This window comes from Danio aesculapii, chromosome 11 (assembly GCF_903798145.1).
Source record: "Danio aesculapii chromosome 11, fDanAes4.1, whole genome shotgun sequence".
In the NCBI taxonomy this organism is placed as follows: domain Eukaryota; kingdom Metazoa; phylum Chordata; class Actinopteri; order Cypriniformes; family Danionidae; genus Danio; species Danio aesculapii.
The window spans coordinates 42,575,502-42,598,001 of record NC_079445.1 but is presented as its reverse complement, the minus strand read 5'-3'; the positions used below and the strand labels follow the sequence as shown (position 1 = coordinate 42,598,001).

At 35.8% G+C, this 22,500-nt stretch overlaps 1 protein-coding gene across 2 annotated transcripts in view; it reads right to left on the bottom strand.

Moving 5' to 3' along the window:
* iffo2b (intermediate filament family orphan 2b) overlaps nt 1–17,452 on the bottom strand; it is a 73,824-nt gene extending 56,372 nt beyond the window's left edge. Inside the window, exon 1 of one of the 2 annotated variants that reach the window (XM_056467643.1) lies at nt 16,601–17,452. In XM_056467643.1, the coding sequence (XP_056323618.1) occupies nt 16,601–17,076 (476 nt within the window). In that variant the 5' untranslated portion in view covers nt 17,077–17,452. The remainder of the gene's footprint in view (nt 1–16,600) is intronic. The other variant, XM_056467644.1, reaches the window with a different exon arrangement.
* Nucleotides 17,453–22,500: the final 5,048 nt, after the last annotated feature.

Here is a 22,500-nt window from a genome sequence, read left to right as displayed (position 1 = left end):
CTCGAAAACATGATCAGCAATGCAACGATTGGCTAACAGCACAGCAGCGTAATGACATCATCTGATTAATATTCAATTATCCATGTGAGCTAAATTACATAAAATTAGCAGTAAATGTTTTGTTAAATATGATACGCAATAACTTTCCACCTCGTTGTGGGCTGCATGCTTGGCCCTTTCATGTGTCAAGAGCAATTTATTTAGTTTTACAGTTAGAGCGGATATTCTTTATTATAGTAGCCATAGTAGTATTATAGTAGCCGTTTTTTTAATCGGTGTAAATAATAACTGGGTGTTTACAAAAGCATTTTGATATTGGTAAAGGTGTCTGCAACTTTTGTGAAGCATCAAATCATCGTCATTTTAACTGTCAAAACATGTTTATGACTGCATAAATGTATTATTGCTTTTTAAAAAGTCACATTTTGTACATGTCTATTATCATACACAAATTGTACAAAAGCGATCTAAAAAGTTTATATCAATAAGTTTTCTCTTTGCACCACCAGGTGGCAGTCTTTGTACTTTCATTTCAGAGTGCAAATTTGTATTCTGAGTAATCCACGTACGAAGAACGGACCCCAGGAGCTCCTTCACGCAACTCAACACTTGTAAACACTCGCTCCAACGGGCTCTCAGCACCGCCTACGCTCATCACCACTATCAAGCAGACCAATCACAGAGCTTGTGCTACACATCGTTGCGACGTGTAATTATATTTTTTGAGAGGTGCGCATCAACGTCGGCGTCAGCCACAACGAGGGCTATCCGACCGCGCACAGGCTGGGCTACTTCTTGATGCAGAAGTATAAATCAGCCTTAAGTCTCTAATTTATCAGAGGTCACCACAGCGGAATGAACTGCCAACTATTCCAGCATATGTTTTACACAGTGGTTCCCTTTTAGCCACAGCCCAGTACTGGGAAACACCCATACACTCTCACATTAACACACATGAAAGTGCTAACCACTGAGCCACTGTGCTGCCCCCAGTAATCTTTGATAAATAAAAAAACACTGCAAAAAAACATTTTTAGTCACGACTTTAGTCACTCCTGCTGAAAAATTATGTAATAACTACTAGTTGATTCATCAAACTGGACATGAAAGGTCGAATCAAACAAACAGTATTATGGGATACAGCCTGTCATGCAGCAGATCTATACTGCACATATCAGCAAATCTGGGAGGTCCTCAGGGATTTCATGCTTACAGAAACTCTCCATACCATCCACAGAAATACTGCAGAGATGCAGTCTGAAAGTCTGAACATACATATACAAATATATATATATATATATATATATATATATATATATATATATATATATATATATATATATATATATATATATATATATATATATATAGATTAAAATGGCTTATTTGAATTCTTCCGAAGGCATTCAGAATATGTGTGGTATATAAATAATGACTAAATATAAGTCTTTGAGAACGGGTTTCTCAAGCCAGGTGGCGCATTAGACCAGGGGCTCATCTCCTGTTTCCAAAATGCATCAGAAACTGCTTGAGAAACTGTTCTACTATGATAATTGGTGATGAAAATAAATGATGTTCAATAAGATGTACTTGTGTTTACTGTTTATTCAGTTAAACATGAATTATGATCTGTAGGCCTACATAAGCTCCAAACAGTGATTTTTGATGACCTTTATCTGACTAAAGCCATAACTGAACTAAACAGAAGTGAAATTAAGATGTGGAGTAAGCATATATTAGTGGCATTACTGAAGTAAACACCACGATCAAATGATTACCATCATATAGGACTTTTCACCATTTTTCCAACAAGATCCACACACGAGGCTGTCAGTAAAGGAACGCACACGCACACACATCGCGAAATGCGGTGAAAAAAAGTTTTTTCTCTCCATTTGGCGTGCGTTATTAAATTCCATAACACTCTCACCAGTCCTTAATCCTTATTTGCATCTAATACCCTAGTTTGTCACGGAGGCATGAATGAAATGTTCATGAGTGAAAGTGAAACTGCCGAACTGCAGTTAAAGTCACCCAAAATTACATGAAACTCTTACATGAAAGCACTTCAGGTAAACACTTTAATAATATTATTGTCTATTAAGGCAAATAACTAGATTACAAATGTCCATGTAAGCGTAGTCAGTAGTGTCTTCGAAGTAAGTGAAAGATCCAAAAGGGCATCCTGCTGATATGATTCAGAAGGCCACTTTTTTGTCAGATGGCTCACCGGTCAGGTATACATCCATGCTAAAATATCAAGGTGAAAGTCATCATAGCTTGTGTAGAATTTACCCAGCTCCCAACCCAACTTCGAGAATAGATTAACGGCGATATTTTTGTAATCGCGGGATAAGAGTCTCACGTCAACGCAGCACATTAACACTGATAACGGCCCACCATTAATATACATATATACATTATTTATATATATATATATATATATATATATATACACCTCTTAAAGGCGCAGTTCACCCAAAAAAAATCTTAATCAAGAATATATGTTGACTAATGCTGTTAATCAGAGCCCATTGACTTCTATTGTATTTTTCCTACTATGGAATTCAATGGCTACCAGTTTTCAACATTCTTCAAAATATCTTATTTTGTGTTACAAGAAAGAAAGAAACCCATAAAGGCTGAGGGTGAATAAATAGTGAATAATTGTACATTTTTGGGTGAACTGTCCCTTTAAGGGATCAATAGATGTTTTCCTGAAAGACTTGTGTGCACATGCTGCACCAGACTGCAATAGATCAACATATACACACACACACACACACACGTACCAGTGTCTCGACTGCAGTTTATCACACACACACACACGCACACACACACGCACACACACACGCACACACGCACACCGAACACACACACACACTGAGAGACACAGAACCCATCAATCTGTGCTCTCTCTGGCTGTATTCATTCAGCTGGCTGTGTTTCTGTGTGTGTATGCTGGTTAAAGTAACAGTCTCTACAGCACTAATAGAGTCCGCTCAGTGATTTCTTCATCGCTGCACAGATGATAAAGAAAAGGCTGTTTTATTGGAGAAGCAGCAGAAGAGCAATACTGTATCTCTGAAGCGTCTGGAAAATCAATAATCTTCACAAACTCAGCGGCTTTGACCAATCGTTGCACATGGATTTTCACGCAAAGCTCCATCAGGGCAAAGACACTGACGTCTTGTTTTTTTGAGTGATGCACGATTGCGAAAGACAAATAAAAACAATATAATTTTGCTCAGACCTCATTGAGACTTTAATCATTTCAGTACAAATTGTTATCCATGTTAATCCACTAATATGGTTTTCATTATAATTTAGCCTTCTGGCACATGATTTGCATGATTTTATTATTCATTCATTAATTTTCCTTCAGCTTAGTCCCTTTATTTATGAGGGGTCGCCACAGCGGAATGAACCGCCAACTATTCCAGCATGTTTTACGCAGCGGATGCCCTTCCAGCCACAACCCAGTATTGGAAAACACCCATACACACTCATTCACACACACACACACACACTCATACACTACGGTCAATTTAGTTTATTCAATTCCCCTATAGCGCATGTGTTTGCACTGTGGGGGAAACCAGAGCACCCGGAGGAAACCCACACCAACACGGGGAGAACATGCAAACTCCACACAGAAATTGGCAACTACAAACAGCGACCTTCTTGGATATATGAGCTGATCTAGTTATGCTTATTATATATGTTTTAGTTATTTTAGTTGCAAATAGTTCAAAATCAAAAATGTTTAATAAAAATAGGAGTAAAAAAATATATAAATAACAAAAATGATCAAGATTGTGGCATGTGAAATGTATTAGCCATGATAAAACTCATCCGGTTCAAATAAAATAAAAAAACTTGAAATGAAATAAAATTAAATAAATGATTTTTATCAATCGAAATAAAATCCCCCAAAATCAGTTTCTAAATTCTAATACTCAAACTAAAATCAAAACTAATTATATATATTTTTTTATCTTTCTTTTTTTTGTTTATTTGACTTTATTAATCCCCGAAGGGAAATTCACGTCACAGCAGAACTCTCCATACTAAAAATAGATCAAATAAGTTACATATGTACAAAAACAATAATAAAATTACATTCATACCGCACACCTTAGTTCCAAAAACAACGGGTAAACACTTGTCTTAATCTATTAACTATTTCAATTCAGCACAATTCATCTAGTAAGACTGGTTATACAATCTGATCACTGTTGGTAAAAATGACTTCCTGTATCTTTCTCTGTAACACCAGGGTTGAATTAATCTTGCACTAAAAAAACCTGCACACGCTTGGACTGTATCAAAAAGGGGATGACTATCGTGGTTCATCATACTGACAAATTTGTCCAGCATTCGATCATGTGCAATCTCTTGCACCTGCCCTTTTTATAAGCTTATTTAATTTGTTTTTCTCCTTCTCCAACATTCCCCCTCCCCAGCAGGCTATAGCATACAGGATCACAGAAGACACCACAGAAACATCAAAAAGTCTTTAACAGTGACTGACACACACTGAAGGACCTTAGTATGGAGAGAGATTAGACTCAATAATAATTCACGCAAAAGACACGATGTACACATGCGTAGCCAAATTCACGTACGTAAAATATTTATTTATACTTACAAAAATAATTCACATGCACAAAATAAAAATACAAATCCTCTCTCACGTACGACTCACCCTGAATACGAGTGTGTGCATTTTTGAGACTTTCCTGCCAGAAACAGGCAACTCGTACCTCTCAGCCAATCAGATGAGAGCTGTACTCGATGTCAACCACTCTGTGCTCCTTTTGCGCAGTCTGTTCCTCTAACCAACATGGCGGATACTCCTGTAAGTCAATACTGTTTCCTACTAGTTTGTGTATACGCTTTTTATAGTAGAATCTGAGTGTATTTTCAGTAACTCAATAGAAAAGTGCTTGTGTTAGAGCGCATCCCGCTCTTCACCTGCCATGCTAAATAGAGGAGTATTCTTCTTCTTAGAGGATCATCTCCGTTAATTCAGTCAGACTGCGCAAATGGTGCGCACAGTGAAGCGCTTCGGTCATTCCTGGGAGTTCTCAGGGAGTTGTGATTGGTTGAACAGTAAGCTCGCATCTTATTGGCTACAGGGCACGAGTGACTCACGTGGGAGGTGTGTGCTGACAGGAAAGTCTCAAAAATGCACACACTCATATTCAGGGTGAGTCGTACATGAGAGAGGATTTGCACATTCTCATTCAGGATGAACTCGTGAATTTTAAACATTCAGAACTTTTTGTACACTCTTATATATTTGCAAATGGTGGTTTGCATTTGTGAAATGTATTTTATGAAAATGTATTTTTATTTTGTGCATGTGAATTGTTTTTGTAAGTATAAATAAATATTTTACGTAAGTGAATTTGGCTACGCATGTGTACATCGTGTCTTTTGCGTGAATTATTATTGAGTCTAATCTCTCTCCATACTTAGTCGTCTTAATAAATGAATGCGGCTCTGGCCCTTCTTATACACCTGAATTGTATTTTCAGACCAATCAAGCTTGTTGTTCAAATATACACCCAGGTACTAATATGATGAAACAATCTCAATTTCTGACTCCTGAATAATCACTGACACCGCTTGTGGTGGATGTCTACTAAAATCAACAATTATTTCTTTGGTCTTTTTAGTGTTTAATTTAAGACAATTTGTTTCAATATATATATATATATACAGTGGGGGAAAAAAATATTGAACACATTGTCATGTTTTTTGGTAAAAACCCAAACAATACTAACATAAAAATAAGCAAAGAAATCAGAAAAATTTGTTATGTTACAATAGAATGGCACAAGGAGAAAGTACTGAACTACTGAAATACTTTATTACTATTATTATTATTTATTACTTTATATAAAAGTCTTTTTTAATGATGGCAGCTTAAAGACGCCTCTCATATGGAGAATGAAGTCACATGCATTGCTCAGGTGTGAGTTTCTAACAGACTTCAACAGAGTGTCAAAATCTTGATGGTTCTGTGGGTCTCGTCTATCAAAACTGATCTTCACTTTGTATTTTCTATTGGATCCAGCTCAGATGATTGGCTGGGCCATTCTACAGCTTGATTTATTTTCTCTGAATGCATTTGAGAGTTTCCATGGCTGTGTTTCAGATCATTGTCTTGCTGAAATGTCCACCCTGGATTCATCTTCATCCTCCTGCTACTGTAGATGTTGGACTGAAGCAGCTGATATTCATTTACACTGAGGAAGGGCAGAGGGTTGCTGAAGAACTACTGAGAGATTTCAGCTGCTGTCTGGGCTTTCACTGCCGAAATACACCTCCCTTTCTTCATGTGTTCAATACTTTTTCTCTGTGTGATTTCATTGTATTACACATAGCTTCATTTGTAAACTACTTAGATTTGTTTTTTTTGCATATATATGCATTTCTTTGGTTGGTATCAACATCCGGGGAAAATTTAAAGTCAACAGCACCTTTATAAATATGTTTTCTTACAAAAACGGTGAGGTGTTTAATACTTATTCTCCCAGCTGTATACAGGAAGGCAACCCCCCCCCCCCCCCCCCCCCCCCAAAAAAAACAGAACAGAATAGTCAAAATGTATCAGATATGAAAATGACAATAAATCTGACTCTAAATGTTCATTACAATTAGTAAAACAATAGTACATACACCAAATGTATCTTAAATTATGTGTATGCTATTATATTTCATAATCGACAGCAGTATTACATAACCAAAAGCACCACTTTTAAATATACAGAAATGAAGGTATTTAAATATGATCCTCATAAATGGGAATGCCGATCGATTACAGCTGTGATTAGATCAAATAACCACACTGAGAGGATTACAAATTATTGTGACAAGCCTATAATGCACATAAAGCATGCATTTTCTATAAATAAAAAGATTCAGAATGCAATGACATTAATTTGGCAACACTCAAGACATTTTAAAAAGTGTTCTTCCCTGTAAAATGATATGGTTTAGTGGTGAACGAGTTCACACTCTAAACTTAAGAGTACATTTATATGACAACAATGCATTAACAATAGAAATGCTTTCATTAGTTTGTGTTTTTATGCCCCTGAAATGCATAAAAGTTCAGTTTGAGCTTGAATTTTGTGAAAAAAACCTACTTAGACAATCCTAAATTTGAACTATTTGTGAAGCTGTTTTGGAGCATTAAAGCTGAACACACAGAAGAATGCTGAAAAGACAGCCATTGACTTCCATAGTAATTTTTATAGTATCAATGGCTGCTTTATTCCCAACAGTCTTCAGAATATCTTGTTTTGTGTTCAACAGAAGAAAGAAATACAAGTTTAGAAACACTTGAATGTGAGTAAATGATTTCCATTTTTGGGCAGACTTCAGCACAGTGAATATGTTGGATATGCAGGAGCTGAATTTCCCAAACGTACAGTATGAGTGAACGATATGTGTGTGCTGTAATGAACACCAGAGATTCACATGCAGTAAACTTCAGTCAGCAGTAAAGAGCAGCGTGGGGATTGGATATCTCTGCAGGAAGATCTACAGACACTGAAGGATACAACACAGGCTCAACACAGACTTTTTTTTCTTGTGAAACCGCAAAAACCTATGCTTGACTACAGGCAAAATGAACACTAGGGGGCAGTATAACAACAACACTTCTGTTCCTTTTTACACTAATGATAATTACAGCAACATATGATCATGTAGTCCTGTGTGCAACACCAAATAAACACAACAAAACTGCTTAATGGTGTCTATATGATTTATAATCAAATACATTTACATCACCTATCTATCTCCATATGGACTACTTTTCTGAAATGGTCAGTTTGCACAATAGCTCACCAGTACTGGACAGTATTGTAGTTGTGATGAAGAACGCTGGGATACGAGTCTGGTGAAGCACGCTCCACAAAAGAGATAAAAGTAATGTAAAATCAAGGTAAAACTATGTGGTCGCAGTGCACTTTTCTCTTATGTTTGCTTTGGAAAATACAGTTGGTTGGGTTTAGGGAAGGGTTTAGGTCAGTGGTTTGTTTGTATGATATAAGCTCCGCCTTCTCCTAGACATGTACAAGAAGGACGTGTAAAACAAAAGTACCCTAAGTAACTATACCCTCAAATTCTCAAAGGTGTATAGTTGATTTAGAAAAAAAAGTAAACTGCGGCCTCTAGTGGATTTATCATCTGAAACATACAACAAAACATACCCCAAGTAACGTATTTCAGAGTCACAAAAATGTAAACAGCGCCCTCTAGTTGATTTATTATCCGAAACGTACAACAAAACATACCCCAAGTAATGCATATCAGATTTTCAAAGATGTAAACAGCACCCTCTAGTGGATTGGCCATCTGAAACGTACAACAGAAAATACCCTATGTAGCTTATTTCAGATTCACAAAAATGTAAACAGCGCCCTCTAGTGGATTTATCATCTGAATCTTACAACAAAACATACCCCAAGAAACGTATTTTAGATTCGCAAGAAAATGCAAAACAGCGCTCTTTAGTGGATTTATCATGTAAAATGTATAACACAGCATACCCATAAGTATTTCAGATTGCCTGAAATGTAAACAGCTCCCCCTAGGAAATTTATTATCAGAAACATACAACAAAAAAATATGTAACGTATTTCAGATTCACAAAAATGTAAACAGCGTCCTCTAGTTGATTTATTATCTGAAAAATAAAACAAAACTAACCCTTAGTAATGTATTTCAGATTTGCAAAAATGTAGACAGCGCCCTCAAGTAGATTATCTTAAACGTACAACAAAACACACCCCAAGTAATGCATATCAGATTTTCAAAGATGTAAACAGCGCCCTCTAGTGGATTGGCTATCTGAAAAGTACAACAAAAAAATACTCTATGTAACACATTTCAGATTCACAAAAATGTAAACAGCGTCCTCTAGTGGATTGGTTATCTGAAACGTACAACAAAAAATACTCTATGTAGCGCATTTTAAGTTCACAAAAATATCAACAGCGACCTCTAGTGGATTGGTTATCTGAAATGTATAACAAAACATACCCTAAGTAAGGCATTTTAGATTCGCAAAAATGCAAACAGCATCCTCTAGTGCAGTGTTTCCCAACCCTGTTCCTGGAGGCACACCAACAGAACATATTTTGCATGTCTCCCTTATCTCACCCATTCACTTCAGGTTTTGGAGTCTCTTCTAATCTTCTGGTGAGTTGATTCAGGTGAGTTGGATTAGGGAGAGCTTGAAAATGTGTACTGTAGGTGTGCCTTCAGGAACAGGGTTGGGAAACACTGCTCTAGTGGATTTATCATCTGAAATGTACAACAAAAAATACTCTATGTAACGCAATTTAAGTTCACAAAAATATAAACAGCGACCTCTATCGGATTTATCATTTGTAACATACAACAACACATACCCTAAGTATTTCAGATTCACAAAAATATAAACAGTGCCCTCTAGTGGATTGGTCATCTGAAACGTACAACAAAAAATACCCTAAGTAACGTATTTCAGATTCGCAAAAATGTAAACAGCATTCTCAAGTGGATTTGTCATCTGAAACGTGCAACGAAATGTACTCGGAGCAACATATTTTACACTTTGCAAAAATGTGAACTGAGGCATGCATTTCCAATGAGCCTGGGCTGGAAGGAAAGCTTGCATGCACAATGTAATCTTTTAACCCTGTTAATATTGGTGACAAAATAAGTACTCCTCACTTGCATGATCAGCAAATGCATCATCACTCACAGTTATTGCTTAATGTCTTAATAATAATGCTCTTTGTGCTGAAGATTATATTTCCTAATTTTGCACAATTATTTTAGATGTACTACTAATTCACGTAGAATGGAAAGATAAAAGGAAGGATTCTCTGAGCGTCATTAGCTGACATTCCTTTGGGTGTCATGAAGCTGAGATAAGATGAAGCTATTAGCTATAATGGGCATGAAATCTGAGAGTGTTTATAATGACTATGTTTCAGGTCTAGGGATTATTGCCATTATTTGCTTTATCATATTCATCAGAATGCCTTTATTTTGAAATGTGGGTGTTGCTAGACCTGGTAAAACAACTACAAATAAGGTGAAATAAAGGTACAAAGCTGTCACTGTGATGGTAAGTTTTCAGAAGATACACTGTAAAAACATTTAGTTGAAATAACATAAAAAAGTGAGTCAACCTGTTGTTTTTAAAACTATTAGTTAAATTTATTTTAAAAAGTGAGTAAACTCATTGTTTTTAAGGAGGTTAGTTGAGTTTACTGAAAAAAAGGGAGTACACCTGTTGGTTTTAAGTCCCTTTAAAGCAATGGTTTCAAACTCAATTCCTGGAGGGCCGCAGCTCTCCATAGTTTAGCTCCAACCAGCTCCAACTCACACCTGCTTAATAGTCTATACTAGTGTTGAACACCTTGATTAGTTGCATCAGTTGTGTTTAATTAGGGTTGGAGCAAAACTGCAGAGCTGCGGCCCTCCAGGAATCGAGTTTGAGACCTATGCATTAAAGCAAGTAATTTCACTTGGTGGCCATGTTTGAAACCCCATGTTCAAATTCTCCAAAACTGTTTGCCAAGCTTTCGATTGCATTACATATTTGCAATCACCAAAAAAAAATTAAACAACAGCTGTCTCATTAGTTCATTTCTAAGCGTTCGAATCAAATTAAATCTGCATTTCTTTCAGGTGGCTCAAGCTAATGTGTATGCGCACTCGAAAGGAACGAGATCACGACACCGACCTCATTTATGGCTGTTCTACACATTATCATCCTCTGGATACAGATCGTTAGATACGTTAGATCGCGCTGCTCTTTTGAAGTAACTCACAACTTGGTTTTCATGTCGAATCTCCTCCAGAAATGACAGCGACTCTTTGTTTAAAAGTTTGTGAGGCGTTGGAGTAGTTGATGTCATGTGATGTGCGTTTGACAGGAAGGATTGTACTTTGCGTTCGTTTCATACAGATTACAAAATCAGAAAACTATTGTTTTCAAGTGTAGTCGGTTCACTTAAAAGTCGAGAATTCAAGCTTTATGTGGATATATTGTCTGTGAAGCAAGTATTCGCTGAGATTCCAGTGCGATTATTGACCGTAAAAGCAGAGGTCTGGTCTAAGCTTTTCTCTCGGAGAATCGTCAGTCTATATCAATTGATTTTTGGCTCCTGTACTACTATGCGGGGTTTCATTCGCCATATTGACCATTACACTTTTCCCCATTTAAAACTATACAAGTGACATCTCTTCTTGTGTATTCTATAGTCTTTGGTTTACTTAAAAAAAGTGTGTGAACCCATTGCTTTTAAAACACTTAGTTGACTTTACCTAAAGTGAGTAAACCTGTTGTCTTTAAAGCAATTAAATGAGTTTACTCTAAAAAGCAAGTGAACCCGTTGCTTTTACAGAAGTTAGTTGAGTTCACTTAAAAAAAAGTATACCCGTTGGTTTTAAAATTATTAGTTGAGTTTACTTAAAGTGTGCAAACCCATTGCTTTTAAAGCGATTAGTTGAGTTTACAGAAAAATGTGAGCAAACCTGTTGATTTTAAAGTGATTAGTTGACTTTCCTTTAAAAAGTAAGTAACCCTGTTGCCCTAAAATTATTAAGTAAATTAACTATGTGTATAATTATGTAAAAAAATAATGAAGTCAACTTAACAGTTCCAGGTTACAACAGGTTTAAAAACTTTTTAAATAAAGTCATTTAGCCATTTTAATGCGATTTACTCACTTTTTAAAAAGTAAATTAACTAATTGCTTTAGCAAGTTTTTACAATTGTACCTTACAAGTTCACAACTGTGCTTTAAAGGTACAATGAGACAAACTTTTGAACTTTTTAGTTGCTAATATATACCTTTAAGATACCAGTGTGGACCTGGTAAAAACTTCTACAGTACCTTTTTAAAAATATAGCATTGCATAGTGACAGATTCGTACCTTTATTTTAGATACCACATGTTTTTTTAAGCCATTTTTATTATCAGTCAATTGCAGTTGCTTAGAAAGTACATTTTGCATCCTTGTATACTTTGCAAGTATATTCATATTTTATACCTAAAGTGGCTATATGTAAATTGGACAATTTATTTAGTTAATTTTGCCAATGCATGGAAAGCTTGTAAATAAAATCAAAACACAAGCCCTTCTTTTATTTCCTATATGAAAGTCTGTAGACTTACTTTTATGTAAAGCATTTGGGACTAGATCAAGGGTGTCCAAACTCGGTTTTGGAGGGCCAGTGTCCTGCATCGTTTAGCTCTAACTTTCTTCAAAAGACCTCCCTGGAAGTTTCTAGTATACCTAGAAAGAGCTTGGTTAGCTGGTTCAGGTGTGTTTAATTGGGGTTGAAACTAAAATATGCAGGACACCAGCCCTCCAGGACCGAGTTTGGACACTCCTGGGCTAGATCAAATGTTGATGCTATTTACACCCCATAGAAATCTGATATATGGAAATATATGCAAATTACATATATAACACACAAAAACTCAAAGATGTGGTGAATAATTATGTTCACTAGTGCATTTACAAACAATGTGTCATGACTGCAGTTCACTGAACGGCCACCGGTGTCACTAAAAACAAGAGTTGTGAATTACAATACAACTGCAAACTTTTTCCAATGTGATGTCATTATATTATAACTGATGGCAATCCTAGACAAAGACAAGGTATAATATTTACAAATATATGGAAATTTATGCAAATGACATATATAACAATCAAAACTCATTGAATAATGTGGTTAATAATTATATGTTCACTAGTGCATTCACAAACAATATGTCGCTACTGCAGTTCACTGAATGGCCACCGGTGTCACTAAAAACAAGAGTTATGAATTACAACACAACCAAACACAATATGAACATGTTTTCACTTGCTTATTATAGACTAAATAAGCTCTTTCAAGTTTCATTTTAAAGCTTCACTTAAAGACTGAATGCTTGGTAAACTTCCTACAGACCACAGAAGAAACTTTTAACAACGAAAATCAAGATTTCACATCCAAACTTGTCCGTAAAAATGTCTGAAGTTCCTATCTGATGTCATTATATTATAACTGATGGCAATCCCAGACAAAGACAAGGTATAGCCTTACATATACATTGGAATTTATGCAAATGACATATATAACAAACAAAACTCATTGAATAACGTGGTTAATAATTATATGTTCACTAGTGCATTCACAAACAATATGTCGCGACTGCAGTTCATTGAATGGCCACCGGTGTCACTAAAAATAAGAGTTATGAATTACAACACAACTAAACACAATGCGAACATGTATTCACTTGCTTAATATAGACTAAATAAGCTCTTTCAAGTTTCATTTTCAAGCTTCACTTAAAGACTGAATGCTTGGTAAACTTCCTACAGACCACAGAAGAAACTTTTAACAACGAAAATCAAGATTTCACATCCAAACTTGTCTGTAAGCCGTCTGAAGTTCCTGTGTGATGGCGTTATATCATAATTGATATCAATCCTAGACAAAGACAAGCCCACAAGACCAACAGAGATAAACTGGGCTTCTGAATCACCCACAGAATGACCAGGACGTGACACACACACATACATTTGTTTCCTTTTTGCTCGCCTTCATTTTGTGCTCATTGTTGTGTGTTTTCTGAAGGGTATGGCAGCAGTATTTACTGGTGAGTCAGCACACGCCTGCATGGGCAAAAGGGGCAGCTTGATCGGAAACACACACGCACACACACACACTCATATTCACGCGGCTCCTCTGAGGCCTCGGTGTCTGAAGTCATCCAGAAGTCATGCATTAATAAAACACCCATTCAACATCCAAATGAAATCCCATTCACAAAGACGGCTGCTTATGGCTTGAGCTCATGAATCTGTCAGCATGCCTGTCATATTCTACTCTAAGCTGAGGGCAATACAAGACTAGAAAGTATATTTTCCAATGGAAAAATTTAATAAAATAATAACTATTTAAGTAAAATTAACTAATAAAAAAGTAAAAATAAAATATTATAATAAAATAAAACAAAATGGACAGTTAAGCACATTTTACTCCCACTAAAATCTGTGATGAACAAAATTATAATTTAACAAACCTGTAATATAATACACTCTAAAATGATTGCAATATAACAGAATAAAATGTTAATTGCAAAGAATGAATAAAATAAAATAAAATAAAATAAAATTAAATTAAATTAAATTAAAAGGACAATTAAACATATTTTACTGCCACTAAAATCTATGATGAAAAAAAATATTTAACAAACCTGTCATATTCTCCTGTAAAATTATTGCAATACAACAATGGAAAGTCTATTTTACAATAGAAAATAATAATAATAATAAATTTATTTATGCATAAATTATTAATTAATTAAATGTAAAAATACAATGGACAATTACACACATTTTACATCCACTAAAATCTTTTGTTAAAAATTATAATATTTAACAAACCTGTCATATTCTACTCTACAATTATTGCAATACATCATTGGAAAGTCTATTTAGCAATAGGAAAAATAACAACAATAATAATAATAATAATAATAATAATAATATAAAAATATATAAAAATTATAATATTTAACAAACCTGTCATATTCTACTATACAATTATTGCAATACATCATTGGAAAGTCTATTTAGCAATATGAAAAATAACAACAACAACAACAATAATACTACTACTACTACTAATAATAATAATAATAATAATAATAATAATAATAATAATAATAATAATAATAATAATAATAATATAAAAATATATAAAAATTATATTATTTAACAAACCTGTCATATTCTACTATACAATTATTGCAATACATCATTGGAAAGTCTATTTAGCAATAGGAAAAATAACAACAATAACAATAACAATAATAATAATAATAATAATAATAATAATAATAATATATAAAAATATAATGCACAATTAAACACATTTTACTTGCACTAAAATATATTATTAAACATATATATATAGAAACCTGTAATATTCTACTCTAAAACGATTGTAATTAAGTATAGAAAAATATACTTTTCATTATAAAATAAAATTCAATAAAATTAAAGACCATTAAATGCATTTTAACCTCAACTTTTCATCACTATTATCTATTAAAAAAAATCTATCAAACAAAAAATGAACAAAGAGAGAAATAAATAAATGCACACATGAAGATTGTTTTCAGGATGACTACTGCACATTTTACCCTTTAGTTTAACACAAAAAAATCCTTTAAAAACTCTTAAGTTTTCATTACTGTATGGAAAAGTATTCCTATTACTGTAATGCATCCTAAAGATTACCATTACATTTATTAATTTTTAACCATGAATGTTCTTACCAAATGGTAATTTGTGTGATATCTTAATAGTTACTTAATAATTAAAATCAGCAAAATGGATACATATTTTTTTTAATTGTGAATCATCATAAATCATTTTTGTATTATAATGACATTTGGTGCTAAAACAAGCTTTTGTGTCATTATATAACATCATATTTCCAAATATTTGCTTTGATTCTGACAGTCTGACAACACCATTACGTGTGTTCAGAGATTTGCCACCCACTGAGTTTCTGAATTTAATTATCAATTCAATAATGAACTAAATCACTGGGCAACTGTGAATTTTCCGTCTCATATTTCTGAAGACAGCTGCAAAATTAGCAGGACTTCAGCTGCTGAGCAATGGCAGAAAAACTGGTATATTTAGAGGTGACTCTATATGACAATATCCCTGCTGTCTGAACAGTTGGAAAAACAAATGTGGTCCAAACAAAAAATGCTGAACCTCTCCAGTGCTGTCCAAAACCTCTAAACAAGATCAACTTAAAACCTGTGCTCTATCATGAGCTTGTAGTTCATAATAATGACACAAATCAGACATTCAAGCATATGAATATGGCCTCTTTAAAGGGACAGTTCACCATCTCACACTTACTCAGTTGATTCTAAACTTATGAATTACTTTCCTCTGATAATTAAAATGTACATACACAGTAATTTGGATAATTTCATGTAAAGTGGGACCAGATATTATAAAGAATGTTGAAATTAAGCAGTCATTGACATCTATAAAAAGTAAACAAAAGTCAATGGCTGTTTTTTTTCCAACATTCTTCAGAATATCTTCTTTTGTGTTTAAAAGGAGAAAGAAACTCAAACGGGTTTAGAAAAAGTGGAGGATGAGTAAATAATGACAGAATGTTCATTTTTGGGTGACTGTTCCTTTAAGAGCATTTCTCAATAAGGTGTCCCATGCATGCGCTTCAACTATCCTACATTTGGGTTAATTTTTCAGTTAAATCTACATGACTCTTTTTAACCTAACAGCTGTGGTTGTCCATATTTGACCCAACATTGTTTTAAAACAACCCTGCATTTTTTAAGAAGATGAATTTTGTTCACTTGGCCCGTATATGGACTTTGTCCAGCCGCGTGCAAATCTGGGCCCTTAAATATTTGCTGTTCTCCTGCCAAGATATTCTGCTGCAATGAATCAGACCCCTCAGCAGCTCACTTCTCAGGCCTTTTCACAGTCAAAGCATCAAATTAATAGAAGCCAGAATACTCACTTTCTCTTGTACTCATCCCGCTCCCGCTTGACTTTGGCCAGCACGTTATACAAGGCTCTCAGTTCTGGGGTAATGGTGTCAATCTGGACCCCCACCCCGTCCGGATGGGTCCAGGTGACCCCTGGGCCCTGGACGGTCTTCACGCGCTCTCCGTGCCTCAAAATATGCGTAAAACTCCAGATGGTGCCCGGGAGTCTGGACTCCAGAGAGTCTGTCTGAACGGCCACCTCACGCGTAAAGGAGAAGCCCGGATACCTCGGCTGGCCGGCGGCTTGCTTTAGCTGGCTCTCCAGAAGTTTGTTCCGTCTCTCCAGCTCGTGGACCTTCGCCAAAAAGCAGCGGAACCTCAAGTTGAGGGTCTTCAGTACATGGATGTTGGATCCCAGGTCATTGCGCAGCGCTCGGGGAACCGCGTCCGATGGCGCACCGCTCACCGCGCCGCCCAGAAAGCCCTCTCCAAACAACAACGAGCTCATGGTTTCGTTACAAAAATAGACATAAATATATCAGCGAGCTTCAATAGCTACGATTGAGATCATTCAGAAGCTGGTGAGTTTTCTTGTCATGCGTGAAAACCCCTCTTAAGTGTCATCGATCGCGCAGAAACTAGCAATGCAGTCATTATCTGTCTATCCGTCCGGGACGCATCCTCTTCTCCATGGAAACCAGTTTGAATAATAATAACGGAGCGGCGCGTCTGAATGTCAGCTCATTTCTGAAACTCCGGGACATTTGGAGATTCTGAGCTTTAGTTAACTCCAAACTGCCCCACTGCACTGACAGGCCTGGTATTATTCTCACGGTCTCTTCCGTTTGACTGTTTTATACCGGGCGCTGCCGGCGGCGCGACGGGATCGAGTTTCATACTCCTCTAAAAGAGGGAGATCCGCAGCGCGCGCTCTCCGCCCCGGGACGCGGACACGCGCATTCGCGCACAGAGGAGGGAGTGCAGGAATTTGGCAACATCGCCCCCCTCAAACAAACTCCAGCATTTTTAAAAAATATAAAAACTAGGCTATAAGCATGCATTCAATAACAGGACTTCAAAGACAAAAAGCACACAAAAAGAAATAAAGGACATTCAAAATGTAGGAGGTCTAATAATAATACATTTGTAAATATAAATAATATTAATCTACTTATTAAAAATTTACTAAAGTTGTTAACTATAATTAATAATTAATTATTTATAGTTCAATAATTAATTAATAGACCTATATTATTTAATATTCCTAATGATAAAATGTCTCTAAATATATATATATACAGTATTTATATATATATATATATATATATATATATATATATATATATATATATATATATATATATATATATATATATATATATATATATATATATATATATATATAACCCACAATGAATTAGTAATGTATTTAGAGACATTTAGAGATGTATATTAATAATGTGCAACAATTAATCGTGATTTATTGCATCTAAAGTGTATTTTGACATAATATGTGTGTGTACTATATATAAAATTTAAATTTATTTATATTTATTATAAAATTAATTACACACACAAATTATATATAAATTAAATTTTTTTGTTGCAAAATATTTAAATTTATATATAATTTGTATCATATACATATATAATTTATATCTAAATATATAAACATTGCGTGCAACACAATTAATAAAACAAACTAATAATAAACAATACTTGTACAGTATTTATTAACATTAGCTCAATGTTTACTAATGGATTATTTAAATCCAAATTGAGTTCTCAAAAATCCTGTGAAGTAATGAACAATTTCTTTTCATTAACCAAAATTTAAAAAGGTAAACAAATTAAATAAATACTGTGATCAATGTATTGTTCGTTGTGTGTTCATGTTAATAAAAAACTTTACCAGTTGAAGATCCTGAAAATTGGATTATTTATAAAAATGTATTAATATTTCACAAGTGCTGTTTAATTAATATACACTTTATTAGGTACGCCTGTCCAACTGCTAGTTAATGCAAATTTCTAATCAGCCAATCACATGGCAGCAGCTCAATGCATTTAGGCATGTAGACTAGGCATGTGCCGGTATCACATTTTCATGCTGCGATTAATTGATTGAGCTTTTATCACGGTATACGGTATTATCACGATATTGTAATTTTACTAGAGAAACAGGTAAAAAAACACAAAAAACTTCAATAACAAAACTTTAATAACTTTTTAATTAACTAAAAGTACTTCAAACATTTAAATACAAATAAATATAAATAAAACAATACACAATATAAAAGTAAACTTGAGCAATTATATCAAAGTGAATGTGCAAAAGGGAAACCGTCTTCGTAATCCCTCTGCATTTTTTTTGGAACCCAAAATATTTCCAAACTTCTGACTTTAACCTTTTTGAAGGGGGATAAATTGTCGGCAGCGTTCCTCCTTCCGCCATGCTTCTTCTTCGTGTGAGCAGGGCTGGACTGGGGCAAAAAATCGGCCCTGGCATTTTGGGCCAGAGCAGCCCACTAAATTCAATCAAAATGCTATCTATCTATGCATGTCCAATATTTTTATCAACTCATATTCTATAAAACACAAAAGCCATATATATGAAATAAATAAATAAATACAAACTTTAATCTCAATTTAATTTCTGTATGCTGTCCATAAAGATATTTGTTGAGTTCTAAAAAAATACACTATTCATTCATTTATTTTTCTTCGCACAAGTCCCTTATTTATCAGGGGTTGCCACAGTGGAATGAACTGCCAACTATTCCAGCATGTTTTATGCAGCAGATGCCTTTCCAGCCACAACCCAATATTGGAAACCACCCATACACACTCATTCACACACACTCATACACTACAGCCAATTTAGCTTATTCAATACACTATTGACTCAGCCTATATTCAATAATAAACATAACAAAAACTGCCTGCTAATGCATGGGTAAATCTTCAAAGGGAACAGTGTTACATTTTAACCTTTCACCTCATCCTGCTTGCTGTTTCACTATCTAAACAATACACATACATAATATACATACAAAACATAATATAAGTCAAATTTGTTTCATTTTGATATTATGATTAACAGACACCAAACAGCCTCGTGTAGCTGCATATTTTTATGAGCATCATCTTCACACTGCATATTTATAACAAAACAAGGCTTAAATATAACTGTCTCCTTTCATTTCCATTGAAAAGAATGAACTTTACCCTGTCTCATTTGCAGAATATCAGTTTTAATAACCAATAATGGCCATTATTACAGTATAACGTAAATTTAATTTAAACGATAAAGGTTAGCAATCAGTCAATGTGCAGAATCAGTGTATGTGGTTACATAAATTAATATATTAGCTTTGCACTCAGCCAAAACAGTTAACTGAGAACAAGTGATTCAAAAGACATAAGAAATGTTAGATAGAGACAACAAGATGAATTCAATATCACGTTTAACAACTATAGTGAGATGAGATCATCCAGCAGATGAACTGTCTGACATGCACTATACACTGACCTGGGGTTTATGCTCACCCGCTGAACTAGTGGCTGCAGCTCTGGGCAGAGAGTGTGTGGTCACGTGATTTGCGTTTTTAGCCGTGTACTAGAATGAACAGAGAACTTTTCAGAATCGCTAAATGAAACGCCGGTGTATTTCCCGCGATTTCTCTGCGCCTCCCTTGCGTTTCTTCTCTCTGACTCTCGACTATTTTGACAAATACACACAGACGACGCACGCTCACACGGAGTCCAAAATAGGAGTTTGTGATTGGGCCAGCCCAATGTTAATACCGAAAAGAGCCAATAGGCTGCAGGGTGTCACATGGGCCGGCCCGGTCTGTCTGTCCGGGAAAAAAAGCATTTACTTTCAGAGAGTCACAGATCACAGCAGCGTCAATCAATAAGGCAGAAAAAAACGATAGGCTGCTAAGCCTTTTATGGGCCGATCAGATCATAAAACGATGATCAGCCCGGCCCAAAAAGTACGTCGGCCCACCGGGAAAGTGCCCAGTCTGACAGATGGCCTGCGTGTGAGGATTATAGTGCGGTGGTAGCGGCGGCGCGCACTGCGCACACAGGGCTTCTACATGCGGGGATTGTTTACATTAGAGTGCGCATCAGTTCTGCGCAGCATATACGCAGTGTTTCTTCAAGCGGTTGATGGAAAATAAGCTAAGGCGCGTTCTAAGAATATAAATTCGGATCTATTATTTTTCACGGTATTTTGAAGTGCCCGCGATAACAATATCGTGCATATTCATTACCGTGATTTATCGCATTACCGAATACCGGCACAAGCCTAATGTAGACATGGTCAAGACGATCTGCTGCAGTTCAAACTGAGCATCAGAATGGGGAAGAAAGGGGATTTAAGTGACTTTGAACGTGGCATGGTTGATGGTGCCAGACGGGCTGCTCTGAGTATTTCAGAAACTGCTGATCTACTGGGATTTTTATGCACAACCATCTCTAGGGTTTACAGAGAATGGTCCGACAAAGAGGAAATATCCAGTGAGCAGCAGTTCTGTGGGTGCCTTGTTGATGCCAGAGGTGAGAGGAGAATGGCCAGACTGATTCCAGCTGATAGAAAGGCAACAGTAACTCAAATAAGCACTCGTTACAACCGAGGTCTGCAGAAAAGCATCTCTGAACGCACAACACGTCCAACCTTGAAAGCAGATGGGCTACAGCAGCAGAAGACCACACCGGGTGCCACTCCTGTCAGCTAAGAACAGGAAACTGAGGCTACAATTCACACAGGCTCACCAAAACTGGACAATAGAAGATTGGAGAAACGTTGCCTGGTCTGATGAGTCTCCATTTCTGCTGCCACATTTGGATGATAGGGTAAAAATTTGGCATCGACAACATGAAAACATGGATCCATCCTGTTTTGTGTCAACAGTTCAGGCTGCTGGTGGTGGTGTAATGGTGTGGGGGATATTTTCTTGGCACACTTTAGTACCAGTTAACCAATCAACGCTACAGCCTACTGGAATATTGTTGTTGACCATGTCCGTCCCTTTATGACCACAGTACCCATCTTCTGACTTCTAGCAGGATAACCCGCCATGTCATAAAGCGTGAATCATCTCAGTCTGGTTTCTTGAACATGACAATGTGTTCACTGTACTGAAATGGCCTCCACAGTCACCAGAGCTCAATCCAATAGAGCACCTTTGGGATGTGGTGGAACGGGAGATTCGCATCATGGATGTGCAGCCGACAAATCTGCAGCAACTGTTTGATGCTATCATGTCAATATGGAGCAAAATCTCTGAGGAATATTTCCAGTAGCTTGTGGATTCTATGTCATGAAGGATTAAGGCAGATCTGAAGGCAAAAGGGGGTCCAACCAGGTACTAGTAAGGTGTACCTAATAAAGTGACCAGTGCGTGTATGGCTTTAGAAAAATAACATTTTCCACATACAGTTACTGACTGTAAGTGTGTGATTAAGTCATGGTTGAAAGGTTCATATGTCCAATAATATTAATTAACTATTAAACGTGAAACTGAAATCAAACCCTTAGTAAATTCATCAATTATATCTGTCAGTTTTGTTCTCCAGCACATCGAGAAAGGCGTTGAGCTGATGATTATTTTCTTGTTTGTGCATGTTGTGGCAGCACAGTGTTTTCCTGTCAGTAAATGATGGATTGATGAATAGAATCAGACGTTACTCAAGCATCTGCCCTGGCTTGAAGGCCTTTTCTCCATGCAGAAAACACACCCAAAGATCTCTGAGGATCAGCTGTAATTTCTGCAATTGTTATGAGCAGACGGTGCATGCACAATCAAGGTTTTTAGGAACGCAGTCGTGTCTGTTACAAATCCTTTTATTAAGTGTTAAGTGCCATGAAAATCCATCATTTCTTACATAAATCGCTAACAAAAACAGGCAGTTCCTCTAATGA